At 33.0% G+C, this 23572-nt stretch overlaps 1 protein-coding gene across 1 annotated transcript; it reads left to right on the forward strand.

The window, feature by feature from the left end:
* The first annotated feature begins 750 nt into the window (after positions 1-750).
* On the forward strand, positions 751-2017 carry LOC149224502 (AT-hook motif nuclear-localized protein 26-like). The gene is made up of 2 exons (XM_089383572.1): positions 751-836; positions 1037-2017. The coding sequence occupies exon 2, from the start codon at positions 1055-1057 to the stop codon at positions 1646-1648; it is 594 nt and encodes a 197-aa protein (XP_089239698.1). The 5' UTR covers positions 751-836; positions 1037-1054; the 3' UTR covers positions 1649-2017.
* Positions 2018-23572: the final 21555 nt, after the last annotated feature.

Consider the following 23572-nt stretch of genomic DNA (forward strand, 5'->3'; position numbering starts at 1 on the left):
GAGTAGTTTTCAATGAGATTTTTTTAGAGTTTTTTTTGAGGATTTCTTGTTAGAATCATGCGAAAAAAATTTGTGGCCAATCTTGATTTGTGTTGCTTTAATTGATCTTTTGTGTGCAAATATGGATTCAATACCCTCTAAAACTTATAAGGCACTTTTATTGTGAATGATTTCTATTAATCCCCACTGGATTCTAGACAAATTAGATCAGAAAATAAACAGGAAATTTTTCCAAAAAGTCACTTAAAGGCTATTCAGATATTTATAATAGGTGTAATCTAACTTACACACAAAATAGTCATTTTCACTATAATCCAACAATACGATTTTAAGCAAGATTGTGAATTTTTTGTTATCTAAAATACATTTTTGAATATATAAATAGATCAACCACCTTGAAAAACATTTAGGGCATTTAGATTTCTATAGATTAAAAAACTTAAATTCAAATAAACTCAATTTTTTTTTATTAAAATTAACCAGAAAATATCCTGAAAAAACCATTTTGTTTATAAATTAGACTAAACTTTTATAATATTTTTGTATTAATTCTTTTAACCCACCCACTAAAAAATAACAATTTTCAAACATAATTATTTATAATTTAAATTTAATTTAGAATTAAGATAGACAACTATAGCTAAAATATTTTCTTTATATAAAAAATATTAGAAAATGTCAAACCCGATAGAATTTTCAACTTCATTTTGGTTATAAAAGGGAGAAACAATTCATCAAAAATTATGGTTGGCTGAAACCTGTTAAAGCTTTCTTGGTCTTGATCCAATAATTTCTTTGCTTCTCTCTGCAGGATCACCTTCCTGCACCCTGTCAAGGTGTGTATCTCTTTTAAATTTAGTTTATTTATGAATATTTAGACAGACATTTGTGTCATCATATATATTTAAATATAATCCGGCAGAGGCCTGACTTGAAGGTTTATGTAGGGTTAAGGGTTTTAGTAGTAGAGTGTCTTGAATTGTATATTTCCCTGCCTATCTTCATTAACCATATTTTTTATCATTATCTTGCACAGGCAAACCCCTCGCCAGCAATGGAGTCAAGAACTTCCTCCGCTACTGTGTCCGAGCTTGAAGCTGCCCTTACATCTCCGGTTTCTGTTGAACAGGACAATGAACACCAAACACCCCAAGAAAATACTGAAGAAAACAATCGGCAATTCTTGAGAAAGGGCCGTCCGGTTGGCTCCAGAAACAGACCCAGGGAGAACCCTGTAGTGTACAGGGACAGACATGATGCAATGATGCCCCATGTTCTGCAAGTTGAATCTGGTGCTGATATAGTTGACTGCCTGCAACGATTCTTCCAGAGTCTTGATATAAAGGGGCTCTACGTGATGAGTGCCAGGGGACTGGTCTCTGATGTTACCGTCTCCTTGGTCGGTTCAGTCACAAGCTTCCCCGGCATATTTAAGATTTTATCACTTTCTGGGTCATATTTTCCAACTGCAAACTCGCTCACTCTTGTCGCCTTCAGAGAGAAGCTGATCCAAGGAATAGTACAAGGGATTCTTCTAGCAGCTGGTCCAGTTGATATTGTTGCGGCATCCTGTGCCGATCCTTGTTTGTTGTTACCCCGCCTGCGCTCTGTTAGTGGCGATGACGGTGACAACACAGGGAGCCACTAAGGCCACTGGGCACTGAGCATTCTTTGATTGTTTTACTTATCATGCATTGCCCAATGGCATCGATTTATCAATCTCAGCATGATGCTCCATAGGCATAGTTGTTGAATAAGCCTCGTGCAAATTCTCCCACCTCTATTTAATACTTTCCACAGTGAATATTTGGAAATTTAGGTTAGTCTTTTTGTGACGGCGCAAGTAGCGAGTTGATGTTGTTTTTGTGATTTCCTTTCCACAGTGAATATTTTGGAATTTTAGGTTAGTTTTTGTGACTGCGGAAGTAGCGAGTTGATGGTGTTTTTGTGATTTCCTTCCACACTTCTACGGAAAAGTGAAGAAGGAAATGGTTACCAGATTTGATGTAATTTTCAATATTTCTGACACAGTGAGAAGTTACGTTGTTAAAACTGTGTTGAGTCCTGGATTTCTTGACTCTTATGTCATTTGTTTACCGAACAGTTCAGTCTTGCAGAGTCTCTACTAGTTTTGCGGAGTCTGCACGTTAGTTTAACTGTTAAATTTTTTCCCCTTGGCTACTTTTTTCGCCAATTTTATTTGAAATGTAATTCAGATTTCATAAAATTTTAATTTCTTAGAAAGGATAGCTAGAACTCTTATTCAAAAATAATTTTATATGTAAAAGATGTAACAATTATTGAAATACGTGTTAATAATTGAAAATATCAACCTCTTCTATTCAAGACTTTAAAAGCATGGTTATTCTTCCCTATAAACATAAGATTGATAACATTATGTTTATGACTAGATTGATAACATTATGTTTATGACTTTTGCATTAGTAGGATCAATATTCTTTACCTTATTTGTATGTGAATAAATTTTCCACAAAATTTTATCTACTTTTTTTACCAACCAATTAGTGTAGTTCATTTGTTCTATTAGATTTATCATTTTCCAATTTTTTAAATAAAAATAATAACTTATAACATTAAAAAATTAAATTTAAAAATTTAAAATTCATAATTTAAATAGTAAAAACTATAAATTTTATTTTTTATTTTTACTTATAATTAAATATCCTTTTAAAATTATTGTAAATTATTTTTAATTTATCATTTATAAAACCAATTATATTTTTTAATTATTTAATGTTATTTTATATATTAATTTATTAAATAAGAATTTATTATATATATAGCAATGGTGGGTGACACTCAACGTTACTCAACATTTAATGTTGAGTTAAGTTATGAACCATACGTACTCTCAAACATATTTAATGGTGCATATCCATCTTCACATAAAGCCCACCATATCCATATTCACATAAAGCTTCATGATTAGTAATCATGCATACCAGCCCTCATACATATTGTAAAATTATTAATATTAAATAACATTTAATGTTAAATAATAATAATTTTTAAGCAATATTTAATCCTGAATAAATAATAATTGTACATACCTTCCCTTAAGCCTACAATAAATTATTAATATTAACCATAATTTAAATATCCATATCCACTTTCACATATCAGCGTTTCACTTAGTCGACAATGTTTGACGTATTCAACTAACTAACAATGTGCAATACTTAAGTAATTATTCACAACTTCAATTTTGTTTATATTTAAAACATGATTCGACAAATTAAATATTAACTATTTATTTACATATAGAAAATATTGAACATTGTAAAATTAGATACAATTTTAAATTTTTATACTTATTTTTATATAAAGTTTTTTTGTTTTTTGTTTTTTTTTGGGTCAAATTTCATATTTATAAGACTTTTTATTAATTTTTAAAGTTTATTTATTAAAAATAAGAATGTTTTAAGGTAGCCTAGTCTCTTTCTCTTAATAGCATGTTATCTATTTAGATAAATTGCAAATTGATATATGAAATAGAAAAGTTAATTGTCTACTAAGGGATATGGACTTGCATAAAACTTTCACTCCTACACTTTAAAGCATTGAATAAAACATAAATAATGGTAGGTAACAACCCTAGTAGGTATATTAATTTCCATGTTATTTCTATTCATTTTTATGGGCCTTAAATGATGATAAATGGCTATTTAACTGAGTATGAGCTATTTTCAAGGATTTTAATTATGAAACTTAATAATAAAAAATCGTTGCAAAAATATTTAAAAATCATGGACTGAATATTGCAACTACATCAAAAAATTATGACAAAACAACTTGATGGCACAAAGTTATACCTTCAAAATTATGATGCAATCAAATGTTTGAAAAAAAAAATTTTCAATAATATTGAATGAATATATATATGTTAAAATTTGAATGAATATATATATGTTAAAATTATAATTTAGCTTTCTAACACCCTCCATGACACTAAATTACTAACATTTACATTTGTTGAATTACATGAGACCATGGTAATTCGGCTCGTGGGAGCCAAGAGAATTTTTACTTAAATCTTTAATTATGTAACAATGTTATTTTGGTTATGAAATCGCAGAATTCATGAGGGATGACCTGTAACAGGTTCCAACCTTTAGACTGTTACAACGGTTCCCTCTTCATTCCCTGGAGAGAGAAAAAGATCTCGGTGGGAAGAAGCGGGTTCAATTTTTCTTTATTTTGTTCTTGAGGTAAAGAAAGGAAAATATTTTGTAATTTGACATGATGCTTCCATGGAGGAAATCCTGAGGTGAACTATAGCCACTCGAGAACTCCTATACATGAAAAGGCATCTTGACGTTTACTGCCTCATTGTATTTCTAAACCACTGTTTACTTTTATGGAATGGAAGCTCGGGGGAGAAGCGGATGCAATTACCCTTCTCAAGGTTGGGAGAAACAAAATCAACCCTGTTGAATTCGTGGGATTAGTGAGCAAGAAGATAATGATTTGATTTTTTAATTGAAGGTAGAGATTGAATTTTTGCGTATTAGAAATGAAAAAATGAATCTGTGTCAGTTGTCAGTATACTGTGTGAAGGTGAAGTACTGCAACATAATGATTGTTGTACAGAGGGAGGGTATCTGTAAGTGGTCAAATTGATTTCGTTATGGAAGGGGTCACTCTTTTGTGTTTTGCAGACGCGGGAATTGAAACTTGTGGACAAGACCCATGGAACAAACCGAAAAGAAACTAATTGTTCATGCATTGAGAAAAATTCAGACAACCTGTGAAGAGGTGCTCCAATGGCATGTGAGCCAGTGGAATTAGCTTCACGGTGATGCTAGTTAATTTAAGTTAAAAGACACCAGTAATTCAAGGGATACGACACCAATGATTTAAGTTAAAACCCTAGGTTATAGTTTGTTTATTTACTCAATTATGTATCGTTGTGTTTCTTGGAAATAAAATACTGTTCGAGGGAGTTTAGGCCGTGGGCCACCGGAGAAACCAGAGGTCGCCAGAGTCTCCCTTGATTGTCCTGATAACCTCCATTAAAATCAAAACCATATATAAAGTGCAAATTTTAACCATGGAAAGAAATAAGAGTACCAAATTAACAAGAGGGTCGAGAAAAAACCGAAAACCCTCGCTGAAACGAAGACAAAAATTCCATGTAACAGAACTATGTATGTGAATTCACAACTGTGTATATAGAAACATATATGTGGAATAAAATTCATTGTAAAGAAATAAATAAACTAGAACTTAGTCTCTATCTTTACTTTATGTCAAAGGAATTAGAACCCCATCTTGGAAGTCTGGGTTAAATTTACATCATTTTCCCCAATCCACTATAAGGTCTATTGACCGTTAGCACTCACGAATGGGATCAACCCTTAAGCAATTATAGCATCAACCCTACAGTCTCTCATGAGAAAACATATAAATTAGGCACCTAAGAAAATGGAAGGATATAACATTGTCTATGCACTCGAATTCCTATCCATGTAGCAACACCATGATGACTCACATCTTTTCCATGCAGCAGTTGTCATGGAGACCTACATCAAAAAGAAAAGGTTGGGAAATTAGTACCGAACTAAAGAAAATTAACGTATTTAGGGTTGAGCAGAAAACTATGTTTAGAAAAGTTACCAAGAATTGTATTGAAGTCGAGACTTGAACCCAAGAATTGTATTGAAGTCGAGACTTGAACCCTCACTTGCAAGTGTGAATGAAGTTGTTCCTCTCTATAGTTTTTTCCCTAGAAATTTGCAATTGAGACTTGTGTATGGGGAAAACGACAGGCATCATCAAATACCAACCGCATATAGAGAAAAACATGAAGCAAAACTATGAAGCAGAACCTGAGTGGGAGCTCATACCTGGTAGTGTGAGTAAATGAAGTGGGTGGAAGATAAACGATGATCTCTATCTGTGGGGGACCATAAATGTTGGGTTCTCTAGGAGAGGAGCAGTGCTTGATCTCGAATTTCACTTGCATTAAACCAACCGCAGCAAATTCAGGTAAGAAGTGTGAAAAATCCAGTAAAACTAAAACCAAAAGTTTGAATGCGTGATGGACTAAACCAGCTTCTGCTTCCCGGTGTAAACTAATGTTGTGGGGTTTGGAGAGCTGAGCGGCCTCGAGCACCAGAATGAATGAAAGGTTAGAGATGCAGAAGGGGTAGGGTTTAGTTACCCTAACTGGCTCCATATCAATCATGACCGTTCTATACATGACCTAAAAATGCTACGGTGGAGTTCGTCCACATACCATCCACTTCTAACAATAACTGCGAGTCATAACCCTGCCTTCGAGAATGTTCGAGGGTATGTAAGCGACCACCCAAGCTAATTTTGGTGAAGGCACCAGTTAGACCTATAATATCAATTGAATAATATTTCCGCCAAGAACTATTAACCCAAGTTGATAAGTGTTGGATAAGTCGTGTGTGCTGTCAGCATAATAGTATTCTACTATGGACTATTAACCAAACTTCAATAAATATTTATTAAAGTGCATTCTCATACAATATGTTTAGTGGACTTTTTTCGTAGTATGTTTATCGGATTATCTTTATCCATATTTGAATGATATATCCATTTAGGTCCTGTAATAAATTAGTATAGATAAAAAAAAAATGTTTTATTTTCGATTAATCTTTTGTTGATATAAAGAGGTATGTTACAAGTGGTATCAGAGCCACACGTTACAACAACACTGTGATTTAGTGGGAAAACTGTAAGTTACCAAAGTTTCATGGTGCACAGAGCTAGTTGAAGAAAAATTAGGAAAGGATTTGGAGTCAACCCACCTTAGGGGCCCTCAGTGGGATCTAGATCCATACCCCATGTTGGTGCCAACTGGGAGATGTGGGTTTAGTAGGGAGAAGGTACCCAAAATATTAATGCAATGTTGTTAGAGACACTCCATCAGCGGTGAACTGAGATGACAAATTAAAAGCGGATAATGAGAGGCTGAGGATGGAACAAGAAAGAATTATGAAAAGCCTCTCTCACGAGAAAAATCCAACGAATCCAGAACTGAGTCCAGACAATGGAAACAAAGATGAGGCATGGAAACAACAGGAGGAACACCGAAAAAGTGAAGGAGGTCAAATGGATAATGAGGAATATTCTCATGATATTTCTAGTGGAAGAGCAGCCAAGATACCAAAAGTTTAATTGTAAGGCGAATTCAAAAAAAGTAAGCCTCCACTATTTGACGGAGAAGCAGAGGAATTTGTTGAGGCCTAGTTGATTAATATGAAGAAGTATTTTCATATTTATGAATATGATGATAATTTAAAGGCCAAATTGGAAATTTACAAATTATGGGGAAAGACCACGCTATGGTGGGAGGAAATCAAAATAGTTCAAAGAATTGATGAGAAAGAAATGAGTTAAGAAACCTTCCCAAAACATTTTGAGGATAAATATTTAAATGGAAGGTTTTATGATGAGAAGGCAAAGGAATTTCAATGCTTGAAATTAGGTGAGGATTCCATGAATGGTTTTTTAACTAAGTTCTAGAATATTCTAACCCTAGATATTATTTTCCTTTTGGTATTAATAGTCCCTAGGTTAAAATCTATTTCTTATAAAAATTTCCCCTAAGTATAACATTAATCTCACTTTAGAATTAATATTATATATAAAAACAAATTAATATTATTAATAAGAATTATTATTAATAATATTATAATTAATAAATAATATAATTAATATAAATAAATAATTAATTAATATTAATTAATATATTAATAATCATAATATAATTAATAATATATTAATAATAATTTAATTAATATATTGAGGAATTATTTTATAATTATAAATAATAATATAATTAATATAATTAAATAATTAATAATAATAATTAATATAATCATTATAATTAATATTAACTAATATATTAACAATAATATAATTTAATATAATTAATTAATATTAATAATAATAATATATTATATAATTAAAATAATTAACATTAATAATAATAATATATTAATATTAATATTATTATTAATATAATTAATAATATTATTACCCTAGGTTTATATCAATTTCTCATTAGAATTAGAATTATTCCTTCCTAGGTATAAAATTAAATTAATTTCATAACAAAATTAATACTTAAACAAAATAAAAATTTACTTAATATTAATAATATAAGTAATATGATTAGTTTTATAATTAATAATATGATTAATATAATTAAATATTAATTAATTAATATATTAATAATAATAATATATAATTAATATAATTAATAATAATTAGTATTAATAATATATTAATAATATTTTAATTAATATATTTAGGATTAATAATATATTCAATAACAATAAATAATTAATAACAATAATTAATATTATTAACATAATTATTATTAATTAATTAATTAATATAATAATATTAATATTAATATAATCAATTTAATTAATATTAATAATATATTAATAATATAATTAATTAGTATTATTAATATTATTAATAATTTAATTAAATTATTTAGATATTATTTTCTTATTAAGATTAATATTAATTATCATATCAAAATAAATATTTTAAAAATTTTTATAACATATTAATATTATAAAAATTAAGAATAAAAATAAAAATAAAAATTAAATGAAAATAATAAAATTATTAATTTAGCCGACTTGTTTGTTTTTCCTAAATGTTTCATCCTCATCACTATTTATTACTTCTCCGCTGCTCTTCTGTCATCATCATTCTCTCATCCTGAAGATGGATCCCACTTGGGATTCGAAACGTCGATTCAAAAATGATAAAACTGTGGATTCTCCGGTCAATTATTCAAAAGATTCAACCCACAGATCTCTAAAATCCATAAGTTCACCTCTTTGTTACGATATGTTCCCTATATATGAGAAGAGAAAGAAAGGGTGCAATTCTTTGTAAGCATTATGCCATTTTTGTGAAAGAAAGGTTGGAGTTTGGTAATCCAAAGATGATGGATGAATCTATAATGAAGGTTTGCATTTGTTATCAATATATGAGGGAAAAGGGGGAGAACAGTAAGGGATGGTTAGGTAAGAAGGGGCAGAAAAGCTTCCAGAAAAAAATAAGAACACTAGATCTACCGAAGTAAAATATGTGCATAGAAAGTCTATTGGGGGGGTGGACTTCAGGAGGAAGTCAATGGTGAACATCCCCCACTATGTTGGGGTTGTGGTGAGCCCCACTACTACAAGAATTATCCTCATTGCACCAAACCTGAGCTCACTGCAAGTGTTCAAGAAGCCTATATAGGTGGAGAAATGGCTAGAAACATATCAAGAATCAATGTTTCCCTCAAGGATAATTAGGCTTAATGTGAGCCCGCCATGGTGGAGTTCGAAGGTAAGATAGTGTTGAAGGCTCAAAAATCTTTTCATCTACATTGGGGAAAACCACCCGGTCTGGAACTTAGGGCAACTCCTTTTCCATTTGGCATAGTGGCTCCGACTAGGTTTATGGGACCTGTTTCCCTTAATAAGTGCATGTGATATATAAGTATGGGATTGATTAAAAGTGCATGTGATATATAAGTATGGGATTGATTAAAAGTGCATGTGATATATAAGTGTGGGATTGATTAGGTGAATGAAACTAAGAAACAAAAATACATAGACTTAAACTATCTATCGTGGGAAAGTTTTTTTTTTGTACATGTGACTTATAAAGATCTCGCATTAGATATGATAATATATATCATCAAATCCTTTGTGATGTTAAAATATATAAAGATAACTAATTTACATATAAGGCATTTGTGATCCATATTGTAGATAAATGTCTTTTGGATTAATCACATTATTAGGATTTGATCGATGTTTCGAACCAACTAATGTGGTTCATCCTTAGGACAAGGTGGAAAAAATCAATCAATCTTCAAGAATAAATAGCATGAATGCATCACTGCCGAGAGTTAGTTGTTGAAAAAGTAGTTGTTAGGAACTAGTTAATAAGGTAAATAAAATATTCTTAAAAATCAGAGTTAGGAGTTATTTATTAACAATGTTGTATGTTAAGTTATAAAGTAGATGTTAGAATCATAATAATAATAATAATTATTATTATTATTATTTAGAGAATAGTCTTCTCGAAGACTGTTTTCTAAATGATGGATCACAAAAGTCTTAGATCTAACATTATTATTATTATTAGTTATTTTTATTTTTTAATGATTGATTTTTTCCACCTTGTCATGAGGGAGAACCACATTATTTGGTTCGAAATTTTGACCAAATCCTAATAATATGATTAATCCGAAAGAATTTATCTTCTTAACCCATATAGGAGTATTGCAATTAATTTAATAATCATTATTACTATATATATATATATATATATATATAGTAAGAATGATTATTAAATTAATTGCAATACTCCTATAACTTAATATATAGTATTTATAATAAATAACTCCTAACTACCATTTTTAAGAATATTGTATTTACCTTATTAACTAATCCCTAATGGCTAGTTTTTTCAACAACTAACTCTGGGCAATGATGCATCCATGTTATCTATTCTTGAAGTTTGATGGATTTTTTCCACCTTGTCTTGAGGATGCACCACATTAGTTGGTTCAAAACTTCAGCCAAATCCTAATGATGTGATTAACATGAAAGACATTTATCTATAACTAATTTAATTAAATAGTTAATTAAATCGGTTGTTGAAACATATCACATATATCAAGTATCATTGTTCATTCATATACTTAAAATATTTCAATTAGTCACATCAATAGTGATAAAGATTAACAACTTGCAAATATATGATAAACACAAATACAGTAATCATTTAAATCATAAATAGAGTACTAGTATTCAAATAATATTACCCGATAAACGTTTGCTCTACTTACAAGTGAAATATTAGTGGTTCCTCTTTCTGTTAAGATTCCTCCAAGATATTGTAGCGTAAACTAGAAGCTTTCTCACAAAAATCCAGAACCATTCCTTCATAATGATGAAGGGGATTTATAGTTCGTAATCAAAACAAAAATCTAGAAAAGTGCCATAGAATGTTGAAGTGGTTTTAACAAACCTTTCTAAAAATAAAGAAAAATATAATAATCGATTGGAGTTGAAACAACTTGACTATCAATTTCCTATTGAATCTCGCATATGTCTATCATTTGGCTTTTAGTTTAGGTCGATGATGGAGTCATATACGCATATGTGCAGCAAATAACACCTGTTTAGGTGCTGAAAGTAAATGAGTAGTGGTGTTGGAGAGATGTCTCAATATCAACCACTAATTATATAGTTTCACTAGGAAATTCTAATGGTATTCCATGTCAATCTTTGACAGATCCTTGGTCCTCTCACCCTTATTTTTTGATGATTCTTTCCATACTTTAGTCACCAATTTTACATCTAGCAACAATTTGAGGAGTTCTTTAGCCAAATGATTGATTTGTTTCCCATGTTGGCCTTTCTCAATCCCTGTTACAAAAATCTCTTTACTTTAGAATTGCATTGTGGCACATGGCAGATAGTCTTCGAAAATCCTAGATCGAACTGCTCCTTTCTCCTTATCAACCGTGGGTTCATCCCTATTTCAGCAAAAAAAATATTATTATTTCTTTTATTAAACTCACATGAAAACCGATTTGAAATCAAAACATAAAAAACTTCCTGCAAAACCAATGAAAATAGTCTTTTCAATATTATAATAGTGGCCTCGTATGGAAGTGACAAGTAGCAAGAACCGTATGGTATTGAAGAAGGCTCATCGCAACTTTTAAAATTGGATAACATGAAACATTTACGATATAGGTAGCTCCGATATAGAGTGGATGTGAAACCATATTCAATTCTTTTTGATAGCTATAACATATCCACAATATGACAGCTTTGATTTGGCAATGTAATATTGAAGGTTTCATTCAAAAGTTTGGATTAGACATGCGGACGTGAAATTATTATTAATCAACATTAAAACATATATCAGATCTAGGTATAGGAGTGGAGGATTTTAAGGATATGAGGAAATCTACGGGATTGACATATCACAATATTGGCAAAATGACATATCGGTGGGATAGGAAGTCAGAGGATATCAGAGGATCGACGGATGGGAAATATTAGAGATTGAGAATCGAAGATTTGGAGATCAGTGACATGAGCATCATTTTAAAAACATCGATATGGGAATCTCCAATATGCTACGTGGAAGTCCCGTGGGGTTGGGTTTTCTGTTATTTTATTAGTAAAAAAGAACTTTTATAAAAAAAAAAATTAATTTGAAGCTTTATAAAAGATGCCATGTTACACAATTTGAAATACCTGGATAAGTTTTTCTGATAAGGGATTTAAAACAACAACCACTTGTTTGTGAATATGCGTGATGGAATTAAACTTTGATATAAGGTTCTGTTAAGGCAGATTTATCATTTTAGTCAATTTTTTTTTAAAATGAACCTAATATTATCTTATTTTATTGAAACTTAAAGGATTTTACCCTAAATTAAAAGGGGTCACCCATATTTTATTAGTTCTAATATTAACCATAATGGGGGGATTATTGAGCAGTACAACAATTGGAAAAATACTGGGTGAAACAGTTATCTCTGTTAAAAACAAATGAAACTTTAAAAAATTAAATAAGAAGACTTAGAAACGTAAAAATCTTGAAGTTTTGATTGTTAAAAGTTACTCTAAATAAAAGAACTCACCATCTTGTGAATTATCTCATAACTTGTTTATTGATGAAAATTTTTATTATCCTTCCGTTTTTAAAACCCAACTCTCCTAGCAGGTACTTGCACTACTCTATTTTCAAAAGAAACAAATGGCTACACTCTCCCCGGCAGCGGCGCCAAAATGTTGAACTGTAAAAAGGGTCTTTTTAACCTCTATTTACCCTACATTAATTATCAATCCAGGTACAATTTTTTATCTCAAGAGTGTACTCAGTCTGAGGTGGTCACTTGTTCAAGAGTAATGTCTGTAGTATAGTGCTTACAAAAGTAACTGAATGCTGGAAACAAACTCTAATTGTAATGGCAAGAAAATTAAATTCTTTGTAACTAAATCATTCACTCAAGAAACTACAACAATCATCAGTCAAGGATGCAGTAATGATAACTCTTTCCCCTGTAAACTGATGTAAATGAAAATCAATCACAATCAAGACCTTCAATCTGAGAACTTAGACAACAATAGTCAATGTTCGTTACAGTTGTAGATCTTTCTATTCACACCAAAGCAATTGCTAGAAATAACAATTCAATTTGTAGAAAAGGAACAACAACTAATCTATTGAAAAGATCGAACAACAAAGCTTAATCTACAAAACTGATTTAAGCAGCAATCTTAATCGAAAGGAATTGAACAACACTCTTCAACTAATAAAGGAATTGAGCAGCAATCTTAGAAAGGAACAACAAACTTAATTAAGTGTAAACACACAGCGACTGTAGAATCAGTAATCTTATTCTAGCATAATGGACATTAACCACAATTATAAAGGAACGACAATTGCAATGATAATGGAGTGGTAATCTCATGAACAACAATCGCAATTGTAAGTAAACCATAGCTAAATGAACAACAATATCAATCTGTAAATGAACAGAAATATCAATCTGTAAATGAATAACCATATTTTTCTATAAATGAACAACAATGTCAATCTGTAAATGAACAACAATATCTGAATTAGACAGTGTGATATTATTTCAGAATGAACAGTATAACATTTTTAGTTGCAAATAATAATCTTACCATTTCAATTATGAATTCGATATGACAGAGCAAGTCAATGAAATGTTCAGGAAAAGAAGATTACTGAATGAAGTGAATTTAAAGGAATGCAAAGGAAATCAAACCACACATGACTGTAATCGGAAAATAATGATACAAGAAGTAAGTGATCCACTAGGGCCAGGCCCTTAGCCACCAGGGAAGCACTGCTGCGGTTACTCCCGGATCAGATAATGGAACAGCAAGTGAGTTATATATTAATCATAAAGGAAAAGTTACATTTATCTCTCTTTAAAGAGAGTTAATGATCAAAGCTCAGATCACAACAGTAAATTCTATAAATCAATAATAATATTCGCCCCCTTGGGCTAGCAGTGTTGTCCGTTTTTATAATGGCCAGGTGGAAGTATCCATAATACAAATAAGTCTTGAGGCAGTGATCCCTCAGGATGAAAGGGTCCTGAGGGATTCGCCATATATTTAATATTCAGTTATCGTTTTGTCCTCTTGCGCTGATACCGCGTTTCTTCTTCCTTTTCCTAGTCCATGCGCTCCGATCTTGATTTCCTCGTCTGGATGCAGTTTCCTGTCAAAGGGACAACAGTTGGTTCTGCTTTGTCTTTTCCTGCAGAATAACGATTTTCCATTTTCTTCACTTTCTGCATAGAAAAATACAATAATTAATCATTTTACATCAATCACAAATCTCCTTAATTCTATCATAATTCCTTAACATATTACCATCTTGGAATTTAAAGTGTTATGATTTAAAGGAAAATATAAAGAAATAGATGGTAAATACATACCTCTTCCAATGCTCAACACTTGGCAATTTAGACTGGTTGAATGAATAAGTGATGTGTGAGATTTTTCCTTGCTATATGTATGCTCATTCATATGCAAAGAAGTTTTCTCCCTATTATGTGATGTTTTGTTCATGTATGAAAGATGAATATGTTAATAATTTGCAAGTTGTAAAATATAGCAAACATTTTTGAATTGTGAGTTAGGTTAGTAAGTAGGCCTAGTTGGACAAGTATCCAACAACCTAGTAATAGCCCTGAACCCAAGAGTTGAGTGTGGAAAAAATGAGAAACACCTACAGGGAGGTCCCACTAGGTCTCCAGACCTAGTTAAAATCTTGGAAACCGTGTGTTACATATGCAACACTCAACTCTATTAAGCTTTCAAAAAGCTACAAAGATATCATTATAAATAGAAAAGAGAATATGTAACTCTAAGCTTTAAAAGAAACTCTAAACTAACATATTTTGTGCATGCCTTCAGTTACTTGGCTTCATTACTTGTAAATAAGAATAAATGCATTCACATCACCATCATAAACCAGAGTAGATATATATTAATTATTAAACAAATAAAACAATAAACATTGACTTATAGAATCACCATATAAATAATGCATACAACCATTGAGTAACATATTGTAAAAGAAAACAAGAATTGAATATAATAGTGCACATTACAGAAGTAAAAACCACAAAGTTGAGAGAGTTTAATATGTGAACTGTAAAAATGGGTCATGTAAGTCTTCATCGAAAAATGAACTCAAGGAATAAATAAAACAACACATTATGTTATCGGTAACAAAATATATATACAAGTCATCAGAAGGATGCAGACAATTGCGACCTATCTAAAAAAAAAGATAGTGTTCAAATACATGCAACAATAAACATCTCAATCAAATTGTGGGAACTCAACTAAGCCTAATTATAACAAAACCCTAGAAAGAAATGGCTGTTGTGGTAGGGCTACAATGATATTAATAAAAAATTTCGTATGAGGCATGTTGCCGCACCAACCTACTCCCTTCCTTTTTTATGAAAAATAAAGTGCTCCGCTTGGAAATTTTTGTTATATATTCTAATTGTTTTGATTTGATTGAAATGGACCTAATGAAAATGCTTTTATTGGTGGGATTATGAAATTTAAGGTGTTTGGGGGATTTGCTTTAGTGGATACTTGATTTTATCGGTCACACTTTCATTTAGTGGCCACATCATGATCATATTTCTTTGAGTTATTATAGATGAGTTTTGGATGGCTTATGACTCTATAGAACATGTGAACTTGAATGTGTAAAGGGTCGTTATAAAATCTCTAATTTTGTATCACTCCTCTTTGATTCCTATTACATACTGTAATGTATTTATAACCATTAGCCTTCATATGCTTTGATTAAATTAGGAGAAAATTCGAATTTCAATAAAATAAAATACTTGGAGGTAGTTAGCTAAGGTGAAATGGGTCTTGTCACTCAGTTAAAATGTTATGAAACCAGCTCAAGAAAAGATAGAAAAGATAGATCAACGCCTTAGAATTCAGCCTCTTCGAGGGGGCAACCTCCTTTACATTACATAAATGAACAATTATTTGATGATTCAAATGACAAAACCTCCTTTCTATATATAGGAGTCTAAGGAGTCACAATATAATCCAGCCGACCTAACAATAATAATATAAAGCCACAAAAATAACAATAGAGGGATTCTATGGGGCACAGTAATAAAAATATGGGGGCAATAGGGGCACAACAATATTAATAAGGGGTATAACTACAATAGTAATGGGGTAATCACTAGTATTATAGGGACCCAACATGCCCCTCTCCTTCAAAAAAGTGTTGTCCTCAACGCTTGAGTAGCTCTGGATACTTCTGCATAAAATTCTCATCCTCCCATGTGGAATCTTCAGCGGATAAGTTCTTCCACTTGATAAGATACTCTGAAATTGATCGATTTCGTAGCTGTCGAGTTCTTGTTTCTGTGACTGCTTCCGGTTCCAATATAATTTTTCCTTCCTCATCAAGTTCTGGCAATATTGTTTGAACTGGGAGCTTGTTGCCTATAACCTTCTTTAAACATGAAACATGGAAAACTGGGTGCAATCGAGAAGCTGCAGGAAGCTCCAATTTGTATGCCATAGTACCAATCTTTTGCAACACCTTGTACAGACCATAATACTTTGGTGATAATTTATTATCCTTCTTAGCTTGCTTGAGGGACATTTGCTTATATGGTTGTAGCCGTAGGAATACCCAATCACCTACATCAAAACTTCTTTCACTGCGATGTTGATCTGCCTGTTGTTTCATTCTATTCTATGCCAAAACGAGGTTATCCTTTAAGAGTTGGAGGACTTGTTGTTGATGTTCGATGTGATGTTCCACTGCCTGAACCTTAGAATTTTCTCTTAAATATGATGTGATGGATGGTGGTTGATACCCATAAAGTGCCATAAATGGGGTCATTTTTGTTGCTGTATGGAAGGAAGTGTTATACCACCATTCAGCCAGAGGCAACCATTTGACCCATTGTGTCTATTTATCAGATACAAAGCAACGAAGATATCCTTCCAAACATTTGTTTACTATCTCAGTTTTCCCATCAGATTGAGGATGATAAGATGAGCTATGAGCTAACTGAGTACCAAGACAAGAAAATAATTCTGTCCAAAAATTTCCAGTGAAAATGGGATCTCGTCACTTACAATAATCTTTGGGTTTCCATGTAGCTTTTGAATTGTTTCCATAAATGCAGTAGAAACTGTACTGGCTTTAAATGGATGTGATAATGCACAAAAGTGTGCATACTTGGTAAGTCTGTCAACTACCACCATGATGACACTCTTTCCCTCAGACTTGGGTAAACCTGTGATAAAATCCATTGAAACCTCCTCCCAACGTTGGCTTGGAATGGATAAAGGTTGTAATAGACCCGGTGTCTTAATTGTTTCAACTTTATTTTGTTGGCAAACCAAACATTCCACCACAAACTTTTGAATATCTGATTTAAGGCCATCCCAAAAAAATTCCTTCTTAACCCTGTGGTAAGTTTTTTAAAATCCTGAGTGCCCTCCTAAGGGAGAAGTGTGCAATTCCATAAGAATCTTTTGTTTTAGCTGGGAATTCTTACAGAGGTATAAGCGATCTTTGTACCATAACGAATCATTTTGCCAGCTAAATGTATCAGACGTACTGGAATCTTGTTGTAATTTTCGAATAAGTGCCCACACTTCTTCGTCATTCTTCCATTCCTCCCTTGCTTCGTTTATCCAATCTGGTTGGATAATAGAAATGGCGCACAACAATGCTTCCACATCCTCATCCTTTCTTGAGAGTGCATCTGCCACCACATTTTGCTTCCCTTTTTTGTAGATGATTTCAAAGTCATAACCCAACATCTTTGTGACCCACTTTTGTTGCTCTTCAGAGGATAATCTTTGTTCTAAAAAGTATTTAAGGCTATCATGATCCGTTTTTACCTTGAAGTGTCTTCCCATTAGGTAGGGTCGCCATTTCTTAAGTGCATGGAGTATTGCCAACATTTCCTTCTCATAAATAGCTTTGCTTAAAAACTTTCCCTTGATTGGACGACTTTCAAAAGCAATGGGTCTTTCATCTTGCATTAGAACAGCACCAATTCCATTTCCTGAAGCATCACATTCCACAATAAAGGTTTTTGTGAAGTCCGGTGTAGCTAAGACCGGTGCTTGGCACATTGCCTCTTTAAGATGTTCAAAGGCCTTTGTTGCTTCCGGAGTCCATGAAAATGCATCTTTCTTCAATAATGTTGTTAGAGGTGCTGCTATTCTCCCATAATTCTTAACAAACTTGCGATAATACCCTGTCAACCCGAGAAATCCTCGCAGATGCTTTATGGATGTGGGGATTTTCCATTCCTTAATGGCTTTAATTTTGCTAGGGTCTACCTTAACTCCTTCATGAGATACAATATGACCCAAATATTCCACCTCCTGGACTCCAAAGAAACATTTGGATCTTTTTGCATATAATTGTTTCTCCTCCAATAGTTGTAGCACCCTGTCAACATGTTCAACATGATCCTTCCAAGACTTGTTGTAGATTAGTATATCATCAAAAAATACTAACACAAATTTTCTAAGGAATGGTTTGAAAATTGAATTCATCAAACCTTGAAATGTTGAAGGTGCATTGGTAAGGCCAAAAGGCATGACCAAAAATTCATAATGACCCTCATGAGTTCTAAATGTTGTTTTCGGAATGTCTTCAATCTTCATTCTGATTTGATGATATCCTGAACGAAGATCCAACTTGGTGAAGTAAATTGATCCATGCAATTCATCCAGTAATTCATCAATGACAGGAATGGGGAACTTATCTTTAATAGTGAGCTTGTTGAGCTCCCTATAATCCAGACACATGCGCCATGATCCATCCTTCTTGTGCACCAATACTACTGGAGCAGAGAAAGAACTTTGACTCGGTTGAATTATACCAGCCTCTAGCATTTTTGCAACCATACGTTCAATTTCACTCTTTTGGACATAGGGATATCTGTACGGCCTGATGTTTGGAGGAACACTTCCTGGAATCAGATGAATAGCATGATCATGATCACGCATAGGTGGGAGACCTTTGGGAGTCTCAAATACCTTGGAATGATTGTCCAGGACTTTTTGGAGATCTGGAGAAATAGATGATTCCAATGTGGAAACATCTAGCGAACATAATTGTGCAATTACACCTCTTTGCTCCTTTTTAGAAGCTTTGTCATACCATTAGAGCTGATTATCTTTCCTGGTTTCCCTGCAATACCCCTTAATTCAACTTCCTTTCCTTCTGTAGAAAATTTGATGAAAAGTTCTTGAAAATTAAAAGCTATTGTACCCAAGGATTGTAGCCATTGGACTCCTAGTACAACATCAGCACCTCCCATTGGAATGGAAAGCATTGGGCTAGTCAATACATATTCTCCCATGGATAGCTTGATATTATGGCACTTTCCAGAGCAATTTATTGTTCCTCCATTTGCAATCATCACTTGACACTCTGGTGCTGGATATAGGAAGCAATTCAATTCTTTTGCTACCTTACAATGAATAAAATTGTGGGTGCTTCCTGAATCAATCAACACTATTACCTTTTTCTTCTTGATTTGTCCTTCTATCTTGATGGTTTGAGGAGTGGTAATTCCTGCCAATGCATTACAAGATATGGTCAGATTTATTTGTTCTTCATCTAGGCTTTGTTCCTGGAGTATATCCTCTTCTTTTGACCTTTCTTGCTCCTTTTCTTCTTCCTCTTCACAATCTATGTAGAATAATTTCTTCTCAGCACACTTATGACCTTTAGTGTATTTGCTATCACAACTGTAACAAAGCCCTTTTTCTCTTTTTTCTTCCAATTGTTGTGGTGTCAACCTTATAGGTTGTGGAAGACTAGGGGCAACAACACTTCCGTCTTTATAGTTGTGAGTGGTATGCTTCCTGGTTGCCATAATTTTGCTTTCCATTTTTCTTGCTAACCTGAATGCCTTCTCTAATGAATCAGGTTCCCAAAGGCGAACATCATGTTGGATATTATCCTTTAAAGACCCTATGAACACATCAATCTTATGCTCCTCTGGAATATCTTTTACCCTTATGTTCAATTTTTGGAACTCCTCAATGTGCTCCATTATTGAACCCTTTTGTTTGAGACTTATCAATTGGCTAAAAAAAGTGTTGCTTTTTGTATCCTCATAATGTGCTATCAATTCTTCTGTAAAAATTGCCCAAGTGATAAATTGTTTACGAGAGCAAAGCCATTGATACCATACAAACTGATTTGGTTCCAAATATAAAGTTGCCATACGTACCTTTTGTGTGTTTTGCACATTATTGAGATCGAAGAATTGCTCCATCTGTAATATCCATGTGGCGGGATCCTTGCCATCAAACTTCCTCATATCAATTTTTGGAACATGGTGAGTCTTCGATCCAAAATTAGAGTCTATGGAATCATGATTAACATTTCTTTTGTTCTCATCATGAGTTTCCTTTAGTACCCTTTCACCCTTAGTGACCATTTCTTGTAGCAACTTATTCATATTTATCTTCAATTCTTCCATCTTATCATCCATGCCATCAATTTTAGCGTCCATGCCATTCACTTTAGCTTCCATGCCATCCATCTTAGCCTCTACGCCTTTCTTTAAACCATCCATCTTAGCTTCTACATCTTTCATTAAACCATCCATCTTAGATTCTGTTGCTTTTTGTGCAAGTGACACTTGTTGCACTTCTTCTTGTAATTTTGATATATCATATAGCATTTCGTCTTCTTCTTCATGAGTCATGCTAGAGCTTTCAGGTTCCTTACTAGGTGTTTGCATTTTCTTTCCTCGGGGCATCAGTTACCGATAATAATTCTCTATTATGCCCTTTGAATTCCTTCAAAATAAATTTTCAAACCAAGCTTAAGCAAAAATTTAAGAAAATATACACACCTTTTTTCACTTTGTAGGAGCTCGATATTGCCTCTGATGTATCTCTGTACTTTTCGATCATCTAGTTCTGAATTTGTGACCTGTAGTAGCCCTCTGTGTCGTCTTTCCAATTCCACAAGTCTGACCCTAATTGGATTCTCCAAGGAAGAGTTTTGTGAAATCTCTCACAGTGACTTGATTATAGACTAGTTCAGTAGAGCGAACTTGTACGACGTGCCACGAGTTACTGTTTCGATCTTTGGATCTAAAAAACACATACAAGAAACTACAGTCCATCCTATTTTTGTACCTTCTTACGAAATTTCAATCTGATCCCTAGAGAGAAAGTTATGATGATTTTCCCTAGGTCACATGTTTGGAATGTAATTCAGGAGTCTGCAAAAATACCAACTTCCTTAGATCATATCTCCACAAATATAGCGCGAAAAGCTCTAAAATTCGGACCCTAGGTTCAGCGCGATTTCGTCTCAAATGGGTTTTTTTTGCAACTTCTGAAACGTCGCAGAAAAAACGTTATAGCGAAAATTCCACGATGACCTGTTTGGAGCAGGGAAACCCTAGAATCCAAAGCTCTGATACCAAATGTTATGAAACCAGCTCAAGAAAAGATAGAAAAGATAGATCAACGCCTTAGAATTCAGCCTCTTCAAGGGGGCAACCTCCTTTACATCACATAAATGAACAATTCTTTGATGATTCAAATGAAAAAACCTCCTTTCTATATATAGTAGTCTAAGGAGTCACAATATAATCCAGACGACCTAACAATAATAATATAAAGCCAAAAAAATAACAATACAGGGATTCTATGGGGCACAGTAATAAAAATATGGGGGCAATAGGGGCACAACAATATTAATAAGGGGTATAACTACAATAGTAATGCGGTAATCACTAGTATTATAGGGACCCAACATAAATCAGTAAATTCAAGTTGGATATACTTGAGTTCAGTTGTACATTATTTATTTCAGTTAATTTGAGTTATTGTGAGTGTAACTAGTTCTCACTCTCAGTACAACTAGTGGAGGGTTAGTCAAGGGTTTGAAAATTTTTCACAGAAAGTGATCATGTAGTTAAAATGATCAATCAACCTAAATTAATTGATGCAAACAGAGAATTCGGGTTACCCAATTGAGATTGAAGTTCAAGAAAAATGTAATATTAGTTGTAGAATTTTCCAAGTTGTACAAGTGGTGCATGTAGTTAAAGAAGGGCCTAAAGGAATTACTTAATTCTCAATAAGGAATTTCCCTAATTAATATTGTGTTAATTCCTCACCAAACAATGCAAGGAAATAAGAGCTTGGCAGACTGAGAAATTGGCTAAGTATTGGCTCGAGTCAATCTATGACGCTGTGACATATAATATTACTATTGGAGGGGTTTCCGAACCTTAATAAAGCATTATATTTCTTCTCTATTATTTGATTAATGTAATACATATAGTAATGGGTTTTGAGAAATTTATTTCCCCTAGATAAATCTATGTGGATGTGTGTCGAATCTTGATGCATGTTAATTATTTTTGTTCCAGATCGTGATTTTATTTACGTAGATGAGTAGAATAGCTTCAAGTCTTGTGATTTAGTAAATTCCATGAAATTTTTTGAATCTACACATTAATTTTCTACATAATATCATAGTAAGAATCACACTAGAGAAGAGAATATGAAGTTGTCTTTGCAGGAGGATCAAATTTGTAGGATCAATTCTTCAGAGCTAGCAGGATGGTTTTCTATGGACTGAGAGTCGAGTATGCCCTTGAGGGTAGCTCAAATGATGTTACTTGGAAGGACAAGATGGAGGAACTGTTGGAAGGTAATAGGCTAAAGGAATTCATACCTAATGATATCTCGAAGCCTCCAACATCTGATGCTCAAGATCTAGCAGAATGGAAGAAGTGTGTAGAAAAAGTGAGGAGGATCATATTGGAGGGATTTCGAGATCATATTGTCTCGAATATCCATTGGAAATATACTCCATATGAAATGCGACAAGCCTTGATAAATTTGTTACATAATAGTAGTGACCATAGTAAGCTAGCACTAAAGGAAAAACTTCATAATATCAAGATGCAGAAGGGAAACACAATTCCAGAGCACCTTAATAGGTTCACACAATGTCATGATGGATGTGGTCAAGTTGGTGTTAATATAGGAGCGGATGATTTGGTAAGCCTAGAACTTCTAGGCCTTCCCAAGAGCTGGCACAACTACCAAGATTCAGTAAATGGGAGGGATAAGATGCCTAATTGGGAATGCCTTTCGCCTAAATTGGTACAGTAAGAACACCAAAGATATAACCTCATCCAAGGGTGATGAGGACGATAAATGTGCCTTGGCTATAAAGGAAAAGAAAGGGAAAGGGAAGAAATCCCAATCCAAAGAAGAATTAGATCAATGGGGCAACAAGAAAGACTTGTCCAAAATCAAGTGCTTTCACTATCATGAACTAGGAAACTATGCCACAAATGTCCACACAAGAAAGAAAGTAATAAGACCACAGGAGGAGCCGCGGGTGAAGCCTTGGCTTCAAATTTCAAACTTGATTTTACCCTCATTGCATGCATGGCAAGCACAATGATGGG

This window comes from Pinus tabuliformis, chromosome Q (genome assembly GCF_031772625.1).
Source record: "Pinus tabuliformis cultivar Carrire ecotype Pingquan chromosome Q, CPIR1, whole genome shotgun sequence".
Taxonomy (NCBI): Eukaryota; Viridiplantae; Streptophyta; class Pinopsida; order Pinales; family Pinaceae; genus Pinus; species Pinus tabuliformis.

Excerpts from the sequence above, each read along its gene's own strand:
- LOC149224502 (XM_089383572.1), top strand. The coding sequence starts at position 1,055 with ATGGAGTCAAGAACTTCCTCCGCTACTGTGTCCGAGCTTGAAGCTGCC.